Here is a 20,910-nt window from a genome sequence, read left to right as displayed (position 1 = left end):
ATTTTTGACGACAATTTTGATATTTTACATGCAGCCACAAAAAGTAGAAAATTAAATTTATTGCGATCGTTTCTCTCGCAAAGCAACTTGAAGACTAATTTAACCTATAACATATAATTATGGGTGCTGAATAGGGTAGAGAGTTAACATCGACATTGGTGGGGGGTCTATTTAAATAAAAAAAAGGTGTATGAAAGATGGGCCACAGTTGAAACTGAACAGTCAATTTCATAATGAACTAATGTAAAAAAAACGTTAATGCAGATTTCTTCTGTCTTAATTCTAGTGTTTCATACCTAACACATGTATATTTCGTTAGTTTTCGTGTATAAAGTTACGCGTAGATTTTTAATTTCCTTTTTTGTGGTTACTATTATTTTATTGAGTAGGTAATCGTAATTTAATGGATACTTTTTCGCGTAAACGTAAATTTAAAACGTTTTTGTAAATTATAGGATATTTTTCTTTCATTGCTCCATGCACACACCCTCTGGGAGTCAAAGACAGTCTTCCAAATCCCAAATAAAATTTAAAGTCAATTTTCTTTCAAATAATCTTCCACCGGCTACTGTAATACTATTTACAAAACTTCTGGATTCCTGCGTCGGTTTTTGTTGACTCTTGTTAGCTTCTTCGGAGCTTGACTGAAACTGGCTCGCATTTTGCTCTGTACCTGCTTACATATTATAAGAGCGATGAGCAGAGATAAGGTGTTTTAATTCTTGGTTCAATGACTCGGACTGAGATAGTTTTATGGCTCTGTAAACAAGAGAATTGATTACCGATGATTTTTGGGCCGGATGGTGACGTGTCATGGTAAATATTACTCAACATTATTACATGAATTGCGAGACTGCATACGTGTAAAACGTCGAGGAAAACTGACTAGAGGCTTGCCTCTTTTGCACGATAATGCACCTGTTCATACTGCTGGTGTTGCACAAGCTGCCATTTTAGAGTGTGGATTATAACAGATGGATCATCCTCCCTATAGTCCAGATATGGCTCCTAGCGATAATTATTTGTTTGGATATCTGAAAAAGGACTTACCTGGACGGCGGTTTAACGACGAAGTTGAGTTAAAAGAGGCTGTTTTAGCTCATTTTGCATACAAACCAAAAGAATATTTTTTTAAAGGGATTGAGTTGTTAATAAGTGTATTGAAGTTAAGTTATATTGAAAACTAATAAAAAATTGTTACTCTACTTTGTTTCTTTCACATTCAGGCCGGGAAATTTTGGCGCTACCCTCGTATCTGAAAAGATGTTAAGAGTTCCAGGAATAGGTACTTTATATGACGTATACCACACCGTTCGAGATTAACGCTTCAATAACCTAAAAACAATCGCAAATATTAAAACGAACAAATAGAATCAACGGGCACGTAAATCTTCAAAAAATTTCAAAGCACGCCATTGCTTCAATAACGCAAATCAATTTCGAAAACCCAATTTCGTAGTTACGCTAACGTAGGCTGTCATTTTTCAGAACTAACCACATCGGGCACACATGTCCGCCGAAACCGTAGACTTTTCACGTATCCAAGATGAAGATCTGCTGCGCAAAATGGTAACGCCGAAACTTAACACGTAACAGCTTTCTCTCTCTCTCGCACACACACACGTCGCGATCTCGTCGTTCCGCTCGTGGGAAGTAGACCCGAGACTTCTCCGAAAACAAAAAACGTACACACACACACCTGTTAAAAACGAATCACGCCTACAAGATCATAACGCGATTACATAATAATCGCCTCTCTTTGTTTCCCGCAGTGGCAAGACACCGACGATTTCGCCCTTAAAAAGGAGATACGCACGCGTATGTACAAACTGAGGGAGGCCCGCCTGAAAGACTTCTACAGCTCCGACGAAATACGACCAAACGTCAAAATCGAGATGACCACTCACGCGGACAATCTCGCTGACGACAGCTTCCTGAGCCTCAAGAGTAAAGAGATTCGGGATTCTGAATCCCCGACCCACCCCCGAGAGACGGGGTGGAATATTACGTCCTCCAAAGAAAGCAGTTCCGACGGTAAAACCCAGTCCTCGACGCTCAGAGCTGAGACTTCCGGCACTCAGTGTTTGGAAGGCGGTAAAATCGACTACGATGCCCAACATCAGCAGAAAACTTCTGTGTACCGCGACGGTGACGGCGACAACTACGTCCTGTCCATGGGGGATTCATCCGACACGGTCGTCCGTCAGGAGGCTTCCGGCGGAGACGCGACTTCTTCCTTCAAAACGTCCTCCACCAAAACCACCTCTTCATCGAGATACGTGTCGGAGACTAAGAGCGGCGACCCCCAGACACCGTCCCCTCAAACCGGTACTCAAATTTACACCTCCGACGCGCCTAGTGACGTCAAGAGCCACCCCAGCTACGTCGAGGGTAAAACAAAGGTACCATAGCTTTTACCCTATTATCCTCACCGCTGAAAATCCATAACGTTTCGTTTCAGGTCACGCAGGAAACGAAAACGCTGGGCGACGGCACCGTGGTGACCACCACGAGATACGAGACGAAGATCGGAAACTCGACCCAGACTGCGGTCACCAAGAAGTACACCAACGTGGCTGCATCTACCACCAGCGGCCACGTCCATTCCAGCAACACCTCATCTAAGATTACTTCCGACAATATCGTTAAAGGTCTCAAGGAACCTCAATTCGATACGTCTAATACCAGGCATGAGTTTTCGTCGACCATCGCGAAGGATTCCAGCTCTAGAGTTCACTCTAGCAGCGACTTTGCGCAGGGAAGAGCGATAGAATACGAGATCCAGCCTCTTAACACTACTGTAGAGGATGTTCTTTCCTCTAACACGAAGCAGGTATCTTCAAGCAGCACCCAATTCAAATCTAGTAGTTCGACCGTGCAGGAGTCAAGCTCAAGTCAAGCTCAAGTCAACAATCGGCACAAGGACTCTAGAGCTAACGCGACAGAATACATAATAGAACCGGGAAGTACCATCGATGTAAGCATCAAGGCGGCAGATGAAGATAAATCTTTCACGCGTACTACCCAGCAACGTTCCACCAACCTCGTGCAACAGAGCACCCATGGAAAAGATCTAAGTGATTACAGCAAGGTGGACATCAACAGAAATCACCAGGTACCGATGGAGACTACCTTCAGAACCACTACTATCGAAGAATACGAACCCAAAAGAGTATCGAACAGTTGTTACAACACAACATTAGTAGCAGATGTAAACCAAAAGGACAAGAGACAAGTCTCCACTGAGGAGTTCGTCAGCACTGAACGACAACACGAGTTAGATACAAGGAAATCGTCGTACGCACCATCCGAAGCGTCCGTTGATACCTACGTTGTATCCAAAGCACCACGAGAGGTCTACGTCCAACCAGAGAAGCGAGAACCTATAAAACCACCACAATCCGATCTTGACTACAGAACCCAAAAGACCGAGGGTCAGTACGACACCACTTACAGGTCGGAGTTTACCAATAAAATCTCCGTCGAAGTTAGTCCCACCCACGACGCTTTCGCCAGATCCCTGAGGTCGATCACGCCGGAAAGAATTCCCAAAGGGAATCGCGGATCACCGGAACGACCTAGGAAGTCCACCAGTTCAGAAACTGTAACCTATACCCAAACCAGACGATCTCCCGAGAGAAAGACGCACGTAAAAACTCAAATGGTGAACGGTACCACCCGGCGTGAGTCTTATACCGTTGATAAGACCAAAACCGACACAGTCACCAAACGCAAGGGAGTGCCTAGATGCCTGTCACCTACGGGTACTACCTCGACAGATTTTGAATATATCAGAAGCGTAAACGAACTTACCACTGATCTGGATGAGGACGTTAGTGTCACCAAAAGCAGACCTACAAGCTTGGAGATAACGAGGAGAGCGGATAAGTCTCCAACCAAGGAGACGTCCCCTTTGAGGGAAAAACCCAAACATCTTCGAACCGATACATACGAAGAACGCGTGAAACAGATCTTGGGGATCACTGGGGAGACTAAGGAGAGACGCCGAAGCAGTTTGGAGAGAAACTCCATTCAAAGGAGCTCGTTTAAAGAGACGAACGTTAGATCTAGCAGTAGCGGAAGTTTTCCGTCTACCAATAGTAGGAAATCCCCTACAAAATCGCCTTCTCGAGAATTTTCTTCCCCGGATAAACAACCCCCGAAGAGTTTTCCACAGGGAAAGTCGCCCGTTAAGCAAAGTCCCTCCCAAGTTACGAAATCTCCAGAGAGAGGCAGCCCTACTAAGCGAGGACCAGCTATCTCCGAATTCCCATCACAAATTAGGAAATCTCCAGAAAAAGAGCCTTTGGAGCCGTACCCCGAGAAAAAATCTCCCACTAAAAAAGGACAGGGTATTTCGGAATTTCCTTATCAGGCCAGGAAATCACCCGAAAAATATCCTTTGTCTTCTTATCCAGAAAAACAGAGTCACACTAAACAAGCACCCTCCTCCGAGTTTCCTTCGCAAGTTAAGAAATCACCAGAAAAACTACCTTTAGAAAATTACCCTGAGAAAAAAAGTCCCACTAAGCATGGGCCTACTATATCCGAATTCCCTTCTCAAGTTAGGAAGTCTCCAGAGAGGGAACCAATGCAACAGTACCCAGAGAGGAAATCTCCCACTAAACAAGGTGTGCCGGGTGTCCCAGAATTCCCTTATCAGATTAGGAAATCTCCCGAAAAACAACCTGCGGAGTCTTATCCAGAGAAAAAAAGTCCCACTAAGCAAGGGCCTACTATATCCGAATTCCCTTCTCAAGTTAGAAAGTCTCCAGAGAGGGAACCAATGCAACAGTACCCAGAGAGGAAATCTCCCACTAAACAAGGTGTGCCGGGTGTCCCAGAATTCCCTTATCAGATTAGGAAATCTCCCGAAAAACAACCGGCAGAGTCTTACCCAGAGAAAAAAAGTCCCACTAAGCAAGGGCCTACTATATCCGAATTCCCTTCTCAAGTTAGAAAGTCTCCAGAGAGGGAACCAATGCAAGTGTACCCAGAGAGGAAATCTCCCACTAAACAAGGTGTGCCGGGTGTCCCAGAATTCCCTTATCAGATTAGGAAATCTCCCGAAAAACAACCTGCGGAGTCTTACCCAGAGAAAAAAAGTCCCACTAAGCAAGGGCCTACTATATCCGAATTCCCTTCTCAAGTTCGAAAGTCTCCAGAGAGGGAACCAATACAACAGTACCCAGAGAGGAAATCTCCCACTAAACAAGGTGTGTCGGGTGTCCCAGAATTCCCTTATCAGGTTAGGAAATCTCCCGAAAAACAACCTGCGGAGTCTTATCCAGAGAAAAAAAGCCCAACTAAGCAAGGGCCTAGCGTATCTGAATTTCCGTCGCAAGTTAGAAAATCTCTGGAGAGGGAACCATCGCAACCGTACCCAGAGAAAAAGTCTCCCACCAAAGAAGGAGCTGGTGTTCCAAAATTCCCCCATCAGGTGAGAAAATCTCCCGAAAAGCAACCCGTGAAAAAAAGTTCTAGTAAGCAAGAGCCTACTAAGGAATCATTGCAATCGTACTCCATTGCGGAGGTTCCTGGACAAGTGAGGTTATCTAAACCGCTGCAACCTCGCTCTGACAAAATGTTGCCCAAGAAAGAATCGCCAGAAATATCAGAATTTCCATCCCAGATCAGAAGATCGCCAGAAAGGGAACCTCTCGCGCCTTATCCTGAGAAAAAGGTCCCGATCAAGGATACACCCACTCTATGCGAATTTCCATCTCAGATTAGAAAATCCCCTGAAAAAGAGCATCAACTCAAGGGTTTACCGACCAAGCAGGAACCGGCAGTGCCCGTAAAGTCCGGGAAACCCAGAACTGTGTCGGAAAGTTCCTCTAGCTCTGAAGAGGAAGAGCAAATAGCAGATGTCGAAGCAACGCTGACCCAAACTACTGCCGAGGTGCTGGAATCCAGAATTCCGGTTGAAGAACCCACCGTGGAGAAAAAACTGTTTAGTCAGCTGTGCAGGGAAAATGAAGTATCTAGATTCGACAAGAAGAAATCAACTAGGGATCTGATAGACGCGGAAATATTGCAGAGCGAAGTGGAACAGCAGGTTATCGCGACAGGCGTCGATCAAAAGTCTAAGAAAGGAACGACCATCCACAAGAAACCGGTTCAAACTACCACCAGAAAGCTAGGCGAGAGCCCTAAGCAGTCGGAGATACCAAAGAGGGCTCGCCCTAAGTCTGAAGTCGAGAAGCTCAGCCAAACCCAGTTGACGGAAATTACGAAAGTGAAGAAAGGTGCACCCAAAGAGAAAACTCCGTCTAGAACGACGCCTTCGCGAAAAACTGTGGAAAACACCACCACCACGACCACAAGATTGGTGAAAACGGAATCACCTAGAATTTCGCCACATAAAAAGCCGGAAGCGTCCAAAATCACCAAGACAAAATTCACGGGCGAGACGGAGTACCATGACAAATTTTCAAAGGTCATTAAAACGTCAAGACCGCAGCCCAAAACCACTTTGCACGACATCGAGAGGTTGGAACATCTCAAGGAGGATAAATCCGTCCACGTTAGATCGAACCGAGTCGACGATAGGGTCAACAAAAAGAAAACTTCCGTCACTACAACCAAAACGGTTATGGTGAACGGGAATACCACCAGAAGCAAACCCGCAGAAGTCACGTCAGTAAAAAAGACGCCCAGCAAGTCGAAACTGCCTTCCTCCACCACCACAGTTCAATCGAAGTATTCCGCGTCAGTGCGCAAGACAGTGGTGCAGCCGAAACCTACCAAAAAGCACGTGGTGACTGCTACGATCATGATGAGTCCTAAACCCTCGAAAAAGCCGAGCGATGCGAAACCCGCCAAAGTGCAGAATGGCTACGCGTCCACGGATACGGAAGACGAATCGACTGTGGAAAGCGTAGAAGCTTCGTTCGTGGACCTCAGTAAGATAGGAAACGTCGAGGTCACCACCAAAACAGTTCTGATTACGAACGAGGACTACCCGCGCGAACGGGAGTTCGTGGTCGACCTCCAAAGGTCCAAATCGTCTAGGGAACCGACACCAGACAGGTTGTGTCCGCGTCCAATGACTTCGGACGAAGAAGAAGATTCGCTGCCGAGATACCCCGACCAAATCAGTGAACCGGAAGAGGGTAGTTTGAGGAGGAGACTTAAGAAAGTGTCGGACGTTCCTATCCTCGAAGCTGACGATACCACTGAGTTAAATAGGATCACCGAAGTGGACAAAGTCGAGGAAACCGACGAAAGCTTGCTGAGCGTCGACAAGAAAATCCATAAATTTTTGGACACCGCCGAGAAGCTGACCAAGGAACCCGTGAAGGCTAAACCGGTCAAAGCGGAGAGACCTAATTTGGAGTACACCGAAGATCTGGAGTCGGACGAATGCCTGTTGAGCGTTTCGGCCAAAGTAAACAAGTTTATCACGACAGCTGAGCAGCTGATAACTCCCCAGCAAACGGCGGACAGACCGAAGACTCCGGTATGTAAAAATTACAAACCAGCAGAAGAGAGGGTGACGGAAATACCGCCTCCAGATATCGACGATGCTCTCAAAGGAGACGAATGCTTGCTGAGCGTATCGGATAAAGTAAACAAGTTCATTTCCACCGCCGAGAAGTTATCCACGCCCAAAGCCGTCAGCTTGGCAAAGATCGATGTGAAACCCAAAGAACAACCGCGGAAATCGCCGCCAAAAGAAACCGAGTGCGTGCAAATCGAAACGGAGGATCAGATGTTCACCAGGAAGTCTCCAGAGAGAAGCAGATCGCCCTCGCCAAAGTCAAATTACAAAACGCCGGACAGGCGTCCTTCAAATCAGTACTCTTCCATTTTGAAGACCGACTCCGTCGACACCAGGTACTCAGCTAGGGAAGAAATTTCCCCCGAATTGCAAGAGACGCCCAAATCTATCAGGACGGAGGATGCGAAAACCGTATTGAGCACCTCCGGGAGGCTCAGAAGCACGGAAAGCGTGCGCAGAGCAAAAGAACTCTTCGAGAACATCACCAAGGAGCCTCAGAGGACGGAGGTTCTGAGCAGACCTTCGGTGTTCGACGCGCGGGTGAAGACCAGGTTGGATTTCAGTGAAAAACGCGACGTGACTGCGCAGAAAACAACAGGTAATTGTATTATTACGCTTTGGCGGTGTTGTAACATCGCTGGTGATTTACAGCGGATAGTTTGAAATCGACCAAGCTCGTCATGGAGAAGATGCCCGGAGGTTCGCCGGGAAGGTCTCCCGAAAGACCAAAATCACCAGGAATCACCAGGTTCAGAGCAAGCTCGCCGGAGAAGATACCGGCGATAGTGACCAGCAAGCCGCGGTCACGGGAACCTTCTCCTCTTGGTGACTTACCCCACTACATGAAGCCATTGGACAGGAGTTTGAGGCCCAACAGCCCCCATAGGGACAGCGTGGCGCAAAGTAAGTTCCAAAAGGGATAACGTAGATGATATAATAATAATAATCATAATAATAAATTGCCTTTATTGTTCTATATTATTATATACAAATATACAGTAGAGGCGTAGAGGTGTAGAGGCGAAGTCTAGCAAGAGCCACTCCACTTAACCTTTTAAATGTTTAAATTGAAAACTAAATAGGAATTTATAATTACGTTGATAAATTAAATATGTGATATGGAACAAAAGAAAGTAATTAAAAGTAAAAATAAAAAGAATAACATTGAAGATGAAATTATTTGAGAATTTAGCAGTTTCAGCCTGAAATATTTTTTAAAGAATTTAATTGAATATGATTTTACTGAATCGGGAGTACTATTAAAAATTACAACAGCGTTACAAGAAAATGATCTGCGGAACAAAGATAAACAAGTGATTGAGCTAAAAGTTTCCGTAAACTGAAATTAAGGACAGTTCGATGCCTGTATAAATGGCGCAAAACCAAATAAGACTTCACCAACAAAGATACATGTTCCACGGATTTAAGTCTCCAATCAAATACAACACCAAGGTTTTTATTACAATTCACAATGTTACGTTTACACTGCATTAGTCGCATTAAGTTGAAGATTATGCCTAGAAGAATATAGAAATAAGTTATGCAAATCCAAATTGATGTAAATCGAAGAAATATCAAATAATTTAGGATCGAATGAGTAAAATAGCTGAGTGTCATCAGCAATATAAATTAAGAATAATATCGGTCCAAGGACGGAACCTTGCGGTACACCTGATGAAACAGTGAGAAAGTCAGTCAGAACTTACATTGTCTGTTCATAGATTAGAATTAGAATTTAATTATTTGGGGTTTTGTTAGGAAAGAGGTTAAACAATATTTATTTATGTATTTATTTATATTAAAATGAAATTACACATTATTTTTATTACCTACTTCAATTACACAAAATTATTCATTTAATATATCAATATCACTATCGCTATCATAGCGTGTTCTAATTATTATTTGTTCTATATTATTTGCAATATTGATATACGATTGTTCTGCTTTTTCTATATGTTTAACAGAATTTGCCCAACTTTGTGGAGGGATGTTAAAAACTTCGGTTTCTATAAGTTTGAGGCATTGGAGTTAGGACGGGGTAAAACATTGTTACGACGAATGGCAGATTTCAGTTGGTGCCAAACATATTCAATGGGATTAAATATACGGTGGTAAGGTGGAAGCCTTAAAACTGTATGCCCTAGATTTTTTGCATAATTATCACAGACGTATTCCTTTTGCAGGTTCAACCTTTACGAAATCCAGATTGATTGTTAGTGACAATATGATTAAAAACACATTATAAAATTGTACATTTATGACTTTCTCCAAAACTGATTGGACGAAGGTCTGAGAACTGGCTGGGATTGTTATTTTTAGTACATCGCATGCATTTGTTCTATAAAAGTAGTACCAATTAGTAGCAGTAGCGTATTCAACGTGACTGTTCGTGTTTCAGCCGCAGACGAGACTGACGTGAGGCAGACCAAGTTCGGAGTAACTCTGAAGAGAACCGATTCGGGAAGAATCGTCAAAACTGCGGAGACCGCGACCGTCGAACGAAGGAGAAGCAGTTTGGCGTTCGATAAGCGCGTCACCGAGGAAGAAATTGAAGAAATCTTCGAGCTGGAGGTTCTGGAAGAGCTGGTAGGGTTTCTCCGTTAAACTCCAAGCGTGGTAGATTCTCACCCGGTACTTTTCGCAGCTGGAGAAGGTCGTCGGGTACGACCTACGTAGGAAGATCCGCGCTCAGATCAGATTGGTGAAGAAACTGATCTCGGAGGGCAGGTTGGAGTCTTACGTTGCCCAAAGAAGGATCGATCAAACCGAAGCGATCACCGGACGCCGAGGTTCTAGTCCTGCCAAGACCTTCAAACCGTCGAGTCCCGAAAGGAAGGCGGTCACCGAGCACCAAATAGAAGAGGAGACCGAATACAGATCTTCTTACGCTTACAGCGAGCGAAAGTCGTCCACGGCATACTCTAGAACCGTTAAGAAAGAGTCCAGCCCGAGTCCCACTCGAAACAGGAGCAGTCCCTCGAAGGAAAGGGCCAGTCCCGCTAGAGGAGCTGCCAAAAGTACCACCACCAAAACGGCAGAAAGCAAAACGTTTACCAGCTTGAAGAAGACGACACCCGCGGTGAAGAAGACGATGGAGGACCAACAACCGGAATGGGTGAAGCAAAGGAACTTGAGGAAGACCGTGGAGAGCGTACCCATAGGTACGAGGAAGGTGTCAGGTACTACGAAAAAGTCGTCGCTACGTTCGAGTCCGGCCAAGGAGGTGAAACCTACAGATATTATCACGTCGAGTTACGGCGTCGGACCCACCGACGAGAATGGTACTCCACTGTTCGGTTTGAAGGCGCTACGAGCTCAGAACAAGGCGGGAACGAAAGGTAAGGTTTGAAATGGTGGCCCAAAAATATCTAAAAGCAAGCCAGTTATTACAAATTATACCGACCACCAATTTTACAACATGTTCATAAACTTAACAGACAGAACATTTTCATGTCACAATTGTCATGTCATAATATATAATTTCGTGAAAATCTGAACTTTTAGTTCTTATTTATTTTGAAAATGTGGTATATTAAGACTCAAATTGTCGCAACTGGAACACTCACAAGAATTTTGAAAGATACCTACACACAATCGACGGAAAACATAACATCATACAGCTTCAGTCCACGGCAATAACGGGAAAAGCCCACATTTTAAGAAGAGTTCTAGGGCAACCCAAGCAACAGGGAGCGTTCCTGGTTCACTAGTGAACCGCCGGCGTTAAGAAAATAAAATACCTACACCGTGAAAGTTAGTTTGATAATAATAATAATACGTATATTACAATAATAATAAAACAACCAGCTGTAATAATAATAAGAGACTAAAAATTCACATTGGTAAAATACTAAATTGTTTAGGACAGAGATTTTTGTAATTCCAATAAGTGGACCTTCATTTTTTTTCCTAAATACTAGACCTGAGCTGTATTCAAAATATTTCTTATAATTATTATAAAGCTTAATGGCATTATAACGTTCAAAATAATTATGCTGAGGCATATCCAGAATGTTTTTTGTCCTTAGACACTTAAACACTAGACAATCTCAGGTACGCTGGCAAAGAAAATTTCATTTCAGTTTGATGGAATTATATTATGACTAGTCGTACACCAACACTTTACTAAGCACAGGTAATAGGCTGATTGGTCAAGATCATTGACACTGGCTGTTTTTCAAATGGATGGAAAGTAAAACAATCAATTCGGAATGGTACACAACCATTTGTTTGCCGAAAGTGTTCGAATAAATTAGAAAAACTAATCGCCGAAGTGCAAACAAAGAACTTTTTGGGCATTAACGACGTTGATTTGATTAGCCAACCACCATATAGTCCTGATTTAGCACCTAACGACTTCTTTTTATACCCACACATTAAGAATAAATTACGTGGGCAACGGATTTTGACACCAGAAGAAGCGATTGATGCATTTAGAAGCATGTTTTGGAGGTGCCCGACTCGATGTGGTTGATGATTGATTTTATCGAATGCAAAAGTGTATCGGTCATCAGGGTGAATATTTTGAGAAACAATTAAGTCATATTTGTTATGAGCTAATAGTATTTTTATTACAAACCTTGAAATATGAAAGGTAGCGTTTAATTTAACTATTGGACTAGTTTTCAATAACAAATTTGCACTATAAATAACAAATTCTAAACTTTGACACACACACACACACACACACACGATATATAGGTGACGATGGTATTCTAGTGCAAGGTACGGTGATCGAGAGCCGGTACTACTCGGAGAACGGGCACGAGCCTGTGGGACACGTGACCGTCACCAAGTATTCAACCGATCCGCGCGATCTGGGACAAAATGGCGTCGTGAGCATGACAACGACCCAAAAGTTCGGCTACAAGGACGCACCGACCTTGAAGATGTTGGAGGACAACGACAAGGTAAGAATCGGGCGATCCGGGTGGCTGATCCGGACGTGGGTGAATTTTGCAGGAAACTTGGGACTCGAAGACGATCGAAAGCACCACCGTCGAGAGGAGAGGCTCGGTGAAAGCTCTGTCGCAGAAATTTATCGAGAACGCAGGTACGTGACTCAGAAATGTCAAAATGGCTGGTAGAACGTTTCGATTCCAGTGGAAACTTTGAAGAGCGAACGGCAAACCGGGACCTATCCGAAGGCGGGATTGATCTTGCGCAGTTCGAGCTTCAAGAGCAGCGAGGAGGGGGAGAGCAGGGAAGGCTCGCCGGGTAAGTGCTGGGGGCTTAAATGTCAGAAAGAAATATTTTTTTATATGTTGTCTTGGAACTAGAGTCCGCTAGATATTTTAATATTAATGGCGAGAATGTCAATGGCAAAGTTTGTTTCATTTGTTCCGGATCGCAAAATTACTATCATTATTTCATAAAGAAGTGTAGTGTGATTGTGTGACATAAGATAAATATTTATATCCGTGTAAAATGCATGGTGAAAAGGTACACCGTGTCCCAAATAAAACGATCTGCTATACGATGTGGAAACTCATAGGAGATACCAAAACAACTCTCGTACAAAAGTTTCTTGGACTGTTCTGAACATTTAAAATATTATAATTTTGTTGATACGGGATGTCCCAAAAGGGCCACCCCCCTCCCATCGACACCAACTTTGTTATTTTCAATGGGACACCCTATGTATTTCGAGACATTTTTTGAATCCTTGGTTAAAATAAAGGTCACTTTCTTAAGATACTCCTATTCGAATTTTGCACAGTTTTTTTTTTCATATTTTGATTGCCCCATATAAAATTGTGTTGTGACGCTACTGATCCAAGTATTGTAACGAAAATTTAACCACGGACTAAGCAGATGATGTGCTACTTAACCAGTTTGGCAGATGCGCCTCACCTTATACAGGGTGTCGCAAGTAGGCGGTTCCGTTTTGGCGAATTCAATTTAGGTGATTTTACTCACTTCTTGAGATATTCGAGGTTTAAGATAACACCCCGTATAAATTCTTGTTGTATTTGGCAAGATTAAATATTTTTTAAATAGCAAAGATATGATACTACTTCTTTTAAAGATATTATATTCCAGATATACGAATAAAATCTAACCAAGGTGACAAATTTGAATAAATAAATCTATAGAAAAAAGGTAACTGAAAAGGATTCGTTAACTCGGTCTGTAAAGTTTAGTAAAAATGTTCCTCTTAAAATGTTCGTTTCATCGGGTATCAAAACAACCAAGAAATATCAAAATATTAAAAAATTTAGTTGGCTATGACATCACAGTATTGTTTTTTGACGCATTAAGGTATTAAAAAAACTTTGACATGTTGTTTTTCATATGTCTATTTAAAAAGTTCACAGTTGTCAAGTTTTTTGTTAGTAAATATATTTTATTTGTAATTTAAATAAGTTATAGTTTTTTGGTTAACCTATAAATTTAATTATTTATTTTTGTTATTAGATATTTTCAATCAAGATAGATAATTAGCTATTAAATGTTTCTTTAAATATGAATTCAGAAGTCTTATTAAATCTGTTAAAGTGTGAGTATAGAGGGTTTTTTTTTTGCAAAATTTCCACGTATTAATGGACACCGTGTATTGTAAGCAATAGATTTTATTCGTATATCAGGAGTATTATATCTATAAAAGAAGTAGTATCATGTCTTTGCTATCTAAAAAATACCTAATATTGCCAACAAGTGACCTAATGTGGGCAGTTTTAAATTCAAAAAGAATTTATATGGGTGTTATCTTAAACCTCGAATATCTCAAAAAGTAAGTAAAATTTAAATATAAGCCAAATTACAAACTTACCTTATTTTTTATCCTAGAATTGATATCTGAATAAAAATATAGAATGTTCCATTTGAAAATCTTGATATTTTGTTAATCGAATTCGCCAAAACTGCACCACGCATTTGGGACACCCTGTATAAGTTGAGGCGCATCTGTCAAACTAATTGAGTAGTACATCATCTCCTCAGTCTGTGGTTAAATTTTCGTTGCAATACCTGGACCAGTAGAGTCACGACACAATTTTATATGGAGCAATCAAAATATAAAATAAAACACGTAACCTGAATTTCTGCCTGAACTATGCAAAAATCGACTAGGAATTTCTTAAGAAAGTGACCTTTATTTTAATCAAGGATCCAAAAAATGTCGAAATATACAATTAAAATAACAAAGATGATGTCGGGGGATACTTTTGGGACACCCTGTATCAATAAAAAACAATTGAAATCTTCAGGCAAGTCGAAGAAACTGTTGTACGAAACTTTTTTTTCGTATTTCCTATGAGTTTCAAGTATAGTGGATACGTTTATTTGGCACATGGTGTACAATTTTTTAATAATAAGAAAAAAAATGTTTTTTTTTTCATAACCTCGCATTTTTAATATTCAGGGTTCACATATATAAACAAATTATTTAACGTTGTTATTTAATACCGCCCGAATTGGCGAAAACGTGCCCCTGATCTAACCCGCCATTTTTTCTTCCGAAGTGGACGCCGCGAAGGGCGGCGACACCTTTTTGTCGAACAGGAACAGAATCAGTGGCGTGCAGGACGTCATCACGCGGATGAAAACGGAAGAGTACCGCGAGGGTGAATCGGCAGAGGACTCTGCAGCGTTGGGGTTGCTGAATAAGTTTATAGGGTCCCAGGTGATCCTGACGGGCATGGAGGCGCACCTGGCGACGCGAGCCAAGACATCGACGACCACGTCCCCGTCGGGTAGCGTTAAGAAATCCACAACGGTGACGTCTACGCTCACGGTAAGTTTGGATTGCGCAGAGAACAACGGGCTCTTTTGCTTTTGCATTTTTTAAAATTTAATTTAATTTAAATTTATTGTTGTATATTGTTATATACAAATATACAGTAGAGAAGAAGAGAAGTCTAGCAAAAGCTACTCAACTTAACCTCTTAAATGTTTAAATCGAAAACTAAATAATAAGTTATAAATACAATGATAAATTAAATATAGTATAACAGAAAAATGTAATAGTAATATGGAACAATAGAAAGTTATTAAAAGTAAAAATAAAAAGAATAACATTCAAAACCATATTATTTGAGAAGTTAGCAGTTTCAACCTGAAATATTTTTTAAAGCATTTAATTGAATGTGATTTTACGGAATAATATTAAAAATTACGACAGCGTTATAAGAAATTGATCTGCGGAACAAAAATGAACGATATCGTGAAAACTTTAATTGGGCTCGTAATTAAAACGGATTCGATGTGCTAGTAATTTGGAAAACCATAGACCCCAAAAAGTACTTGAAAGTACTGTCAATTTTTAGCCTGGATTTTGTGAGAAAAAGAAGAAAAAGAAAATTATATTGCATTTTTTAGCATTAAGTTGAATAGTATGCGTAGAAGAATATAGAAATAAGTTGTGCAAATCCCAATTGACATAAATTGAAGCAATATCAAATAATTTAGAATCGAAGGAGTCATCAGCAAATGAATGCAAATCCAAATATTCTATGGATGTATACATATCAGAAATGTAAATTTATAATAATATAGATCCAAGGACGGAACCTTGGGGTATACGTGATGAGACAGGGAGAAATCGAGAACTTAGATTGTCTTTTGCTAATGGCGTGACCAAAGCAAACTTCCAAATACTAGGAAAATAGCCTACTTCCAAACAGCAATTAATAATATGTGTGCCGTATGGCGCGGTAATATGGCGGGTCATCTGAAGCATTCTAGCAGGTACACAGTCAACACCAGCAGAATTTGACTTAAAGTTTGAAATAATGGCTTGAATTGAGTCGATAGTTGCGAGTTTAAATGCAAATGATATATTCCAGTTGAGCTTTTTATAGGAAGCATTGGTTTCGGGGCAATTGTTAATATTGCTAAAAGCAGAAGTAAAATAATTAATATCACTGGGATTTTTTAAGTTATACCGTTTTATTGTTAAAGAGTATTATGAAAATTTCGGTCTTTTAGATTTCCCCTTTATGGGAATATTTACGAGGTTAGCGCCAAAATTTTCCGGCCTGACATAGACATTAGTAGGCTGCGAAAAAAAAATTGAAGACTTACGTCAAATAGTTTCTTATTGACGGAATTTTAAACAAGACGTGTCCGAAAAAATGTCGCTAATAACGCAAATTGAGTATAGAGCAGTCACAAAAATTTTGACAAAAGAAGGTTTAGCACCTAAAATTATTAAAGAAAGGCTGGATGGTGTGTACGGCCAAAGTTCTCCTTCGTATGCTGTAGTGAAAGATTGGGCAAAACGTTTTGGAACGTTTTCGAATTCAAGAACTGGTCGATCAGTGGAGGTCATAACGGAAGATATTGGTTGCGATTGTGGACGAGGTGGTATTGAGTGATCGACGTTTAAAGGTCAAGGAAATCTCAGAAATTACTAAGCTTTCTGATACAGGTGTTCGTCGAATCCTGCATGATGGTTTAGGTATGCATAAGGTGAGTGCAAGATGGGTTCCTGAAAACCTTTCGGCTATTCAAAAACAACGCCGTGTCGAGTGTGCGCGGTCTTTTTTGGAACTCTGTGGGTCGGAACCGAAGCCTGTGATAGAAACTGTTGTGACGAGAGATGAAACTATGGTTCTCTATTATGACCCTCTATCGAAAAAAGAATCAATAGAGTGGCGTCGTAAGGGTGAAGCACCTCCAAGAAACTTCAGAGCCTGCCAGTCAACAAAAAAGGTGATGGCCACGATCTTTGGGATTGTGAAAGAATTCTTTTCATAGATTTTAGAGAAACTAATACTATTAATATTACGCAACATTATTACATAAATTGCGAGACTGCGTACGTGTAAAACGTCGAGGAAAACTGAGCAGAGGCGTGCGTCTTTTGCGTGATAATGCACCTGTCCATACTGCTGGTGTTGCGCAAGCTGCCATTTTAGAGTGTGGGTTCCAACAGATATATCATCCTCCCTATAGTCCAGATATGGCCCCCGGCGACTATTATTTGTTTGGATATTTGAAAAAAGGCTTACGTGGACGGCGGTTTAACGACGAAGTTGAGTTAAAAAAGGCTGTTTAGCTCATTTTGCAGACTTGTTAATAAAAAGATGTAATAAGTGTATTGAAGTTAAGGGGGATTATATTGAAAACTACTAAAAAATTGTTACTCTACTTTGTTTCTTTCATATTCAGGCCGGGAAATTTTTGCGCTGACCTCGTAAGTTAACAGATCGTAAGGCGCTAGAAAGCGTCGACGAATTCGTGACGTCATTGCCGGCGTTGGTTATACGCTGTAATCCGTGTTTGGTAATGTAATGTAGTGTTTTGGTAATGTATTCACTCGAAACAGGATTTGTAAAGGCAAATTGCTCAACGAGTAGAAAGTATCAACTATAGTCTGCCTATAGAGTGGTTTGTAAAATGGGATTTAAGTACCGCAAAATAGAAGGCAAGAAACAACAGACAACAGATCCATAATTTACATTGATGAAACATGGTTCGATACATTCGCCACTGTATCCAAAGAATGGACTGATTCCATTTAAAACTGTCAGACAAAAGCACCTTGAAGTAAAAGAAAACGCATCACCATAATTCACCCTGGATCAGAAATGAGATTGGTCCCAAACTGGTTGCTGTTGTCCGCAGAGAGTATTAAGAGTGACAGCTTGGATTATCATCGGGATGCGAGTGCCCAACTTTTTCAAAAATTGGTTTCAAAACAATCTTTTAAAAATTATTCCCAAAGGCGGTGTTAGTATCATGGATAACGCGACCTACCCAAAGCAAAGTTCAAAAACTGAAATCCAAAATTACTTGATAGAAAACGATATTTATTTTGAATTCACTTACAAAAAAGCGATTTCCGATTACAATGATGTAACACGGTTCGGATGAACAAAATAAGATATTTGATGGCGTGGAGACTTCAATCTTACAATTTTGTGATAAAGATTACATTTATGTAGATATCGTCGATTTTTCATATTAAGCAATCGGACTTCCTTCAGTGACTAACAGGCCTGCCGCATTTAATCCCAAAAATGAATCTTAGACCGTGTTTCCGGATTTTTTGAATCCGTTGTGAGGCAGCTGCTGTCATACAGGAACCATAGACGACATCACAGTGATTAAAAGAAAATAAAACTATCGAATCACACAGAACCTTTTTCAATGATTGATTTGGGGGTTATTGTTCAGCAATTTTCACTAACACAATTTTTCGGTAAAATAAAACGTCGGAAAATGACTAACACTGTGTATTTTGCAAAACTCTTTCGCCGAAACCTAACCGAGTAAACCTAACCTCAAACTGTCAAACTTCCCTATAAAAACGTTAGTCGCCAGATGGCGGCACTACTTTAACCCTTCGTATCTCTACAAAACAAGAAACAGCTAATTAAATGTTATCAAGATAAATTGAACGCACGGTACGCCCAGACACTCCCAACAGGCATCCATCGATCATTGTTTAGTATTACTGTAGGACAGTGTAAATGCGATGTGTCTCCATTTTGATTCGTTTTCTGTTATTTTCCATTTCTATCTACGTTGAAACGTGCGATTGCGCCGATTTTCCTCGAAAATAAAACGATCGCGTATATGTTAGAGACGCTGGGGCGGCTAAATTCGGATCGGCGATGACGTCAACGCGTCGCGACGCCGCCGCCGCGCGATCGAGTCGCCTGTGTTGCTCGAGATTCCTTACGAGACGCAAGCGAGCATTTTGTACGCGTCCGGCATTCTTTTTCGCGTTTCGTTTCGCTTATTATTTTTTTCGGGTTTGATTGCGTCGTTCTACTCCCCCCCTCTCCAGCCCGTACGCCCCATTCGTCGCGAGGATTAATCGACGCCGTAAAAGGTAAGAAGCGCGTTTTTTTATCGTCCATTTTTTTTAACGGTCAGTACTAGTATAAAGTGGGGTTAGGGGCGTTTTCCACGGCCCTCCAGATTTTATTTTATATTTTAGATTAAAAAAAAATGTTATCCATAGAATTATCCAAAAAATAACACTTAACAATAAATTAAATATGATTAGGTTATAATAATATGAAATAGCTTTTTTTTTAGAAGTGTTAAGCGGTCCATTTTAGCCCTGGTATTACGCAAAGGGCCAAAAATGTACAAATAACCGGAATTTATAATTGTAATAACGAAAAACAATTTTTTTAATTTTTGAGGCCAGTATATCATTTTTTTCAATAGGGTAAATGGTTTTCAAGAAAATACTTGTTCTCTGAAAATAAGCAGTGTGCCGTAATGTCACATTGACTTTTTCAAATATCTCGAAAAACGTGTATGGTAAATTTGTTAGCCATATTTTTTATGAATTTTATGAATTATGGCCAATAATTTAGTCTGGAAAAAAACAATTTCCGAAGTCTTTTAGATTTTTGTCTATAACTGAAAAACCACCCAGTACATTTTTCAAAAATCATCAAGAATAATGGTTTTTGGTGCCCATCTCGAGCGTCTTTTGGTTCAAGAATGTCTTCGATCGTATATACTATTTTTGATAAATGATTATTTTCTCGAAATCTCTCAGATGCAGTATTTAAATTTTTAAAAATCGCTTACGTGTCTCGTGCTCTGTTTAAAAGGAGAAAAATTTCAGCATTCTGGCTTCAACGGTTCCGAAGGTATTCGCGTTTTTATGAAGGGTCTACAGGGAACGGAGAACGGACAAAAAAATAAAAACGTTCTTTCTAGGTTTTTTTCACTTCGATAAGGGAAATATATAAATATAGATAAACCTGAACAAAATCTACTTTATTTCTTGCGTAATGATATACTTGGGGTTCCGTTTAAAGTAGGCAAGATGTTGCCACGTTTATATAGAAGCGGCAACACCGCCTGCATAATTTGAAGTGACAAACAAAAAAAGCCATAAAACAATATGAAGCCACATATTTTAATTACTTACGTAACACGTGATTAAAATAGCGATTTTTGTTGGAGAATTTTTGGGCTGACCTTTTAGAGACGACCTGTATATCGTTTTTGGATTTCAACAAAAGATTGTAAACATTTTTCTGCCCGAATCTTAAACGACTTGGAGAATTCGATTATTATTGCGGCGTTTCATTTCAAAAATGGCGGCGGAAACGTAACGTTTTACGAGTGCCGTCAAAGCACTCTCTGATCGATGGGATCTCAGACGCAGGAATTTTTGGTTACGGAATCGCCCGAGCGTCCAAATTTGAAGTTGTTTGTTTATTTTCAAGTTTATTAGTTGGACCCGGTCCAAACGCGAAAATCCGATATTTGTACTGCGTTTAATTTGTAGCCGGCGTTGGGTCCCCCACCCCCTCGCAGTTGAAGACGCGCGTCGCAGTTTAATTTTTCGCTTTTGCCACGCAGGAGCATTAGATACGCCATTTTGGGTATTCCAATCAAATGAGTTCAATAATGTTCTGGCGGAAAATCTGAAACGTCCGGGTTTTTTACTTTTTTATGCCTTTATTTTAAAATTTAGCACAAAC

The 20,910-nt window shown here is 40.9% G+C and overlaps 1 protein-coding gene across 5 annotated transcripts in view; it reads left to right on the top strand.

The window, feature by feature from the left end:
• Positions 1 to 20,910, top strand: part of LOC132699954 (serine/arginine repetitive matrix protein 2) — a 46,510-nt gene that overhangs the window by 10,969 nt on the left and 14,631 nt on the right. For 4 of the 5 annotated variants that reach the window (XM_060666961.1, XM_060666960.1, XM_060666964.1 and 1 more), the window contains exons 2-11: positions 1,489 to 1,569; positions 1,773 to 2,402; positions 2,462 to 8,102; positions 8,156 to 8,407; positions 9,906 to 10,093; positions 10,152 to 10,845; positions 12,227 to 12,417; positions 12,470 to 12,560; positions 12,611 to 12,724; positions 14,971 to 15,242. In XM_060666961.1, coding sequence (XP_060522944.1) covers positions 1,510 to 1,569; positions 1,773 to 2,402; positions 2,462 to 8,102; positions 8,156 to 8,407; positions 9,906 to 10,093; positions 10,152 to 10,845; positions 12,227 to 12,417; positions 12,470 to 12,560; positions 12,611 to 12,724; positions 14,971 to 15,242 — 8,133 coding nt within the window. In that variant the 5' untranslated portion in view covers positions 1,489 to 1,509. The remainder of the gene's footprint in view (positions 1 to 1,488; positions 1,570 to 1,772; positions 2,403 to 2,461; positions 8,103 to 8,155; positions 8,408 to 9,905; positions 10,094 to 10,151; positions 10,846 to 12,226; positions 12,418 to 12,469; positions 12,561 to 12,610; positions 12,725 to 14,970; positions 15,243 to 20,910) is intronic. The other variant, XM_060666962.1, reaches the window with a different exon arrangement.

The sequence above is a fragment of the Cylas formicarius genome, unplaced genomic scaffold (genome assembly GCF_029955315.1).
Source record: "Cylas formicarius isolate icCylForm1 unplaced genomic scaffold, icCylForm1.1 PGA_scaffold_3__17_contigs__length_32017465, whole genome shotgun sequence".
In the NCBI taxonomy this organism is placed as follows: domain Eukaryota; kingdom Metazoa; phylum Arthropoda; class Insecta; order Coleoptera; family Brentidae; genus Cylas; species Cylas formicarius.
This window is presented reverse-complemented; position numbering and strand designations above follow the sequence as displayed.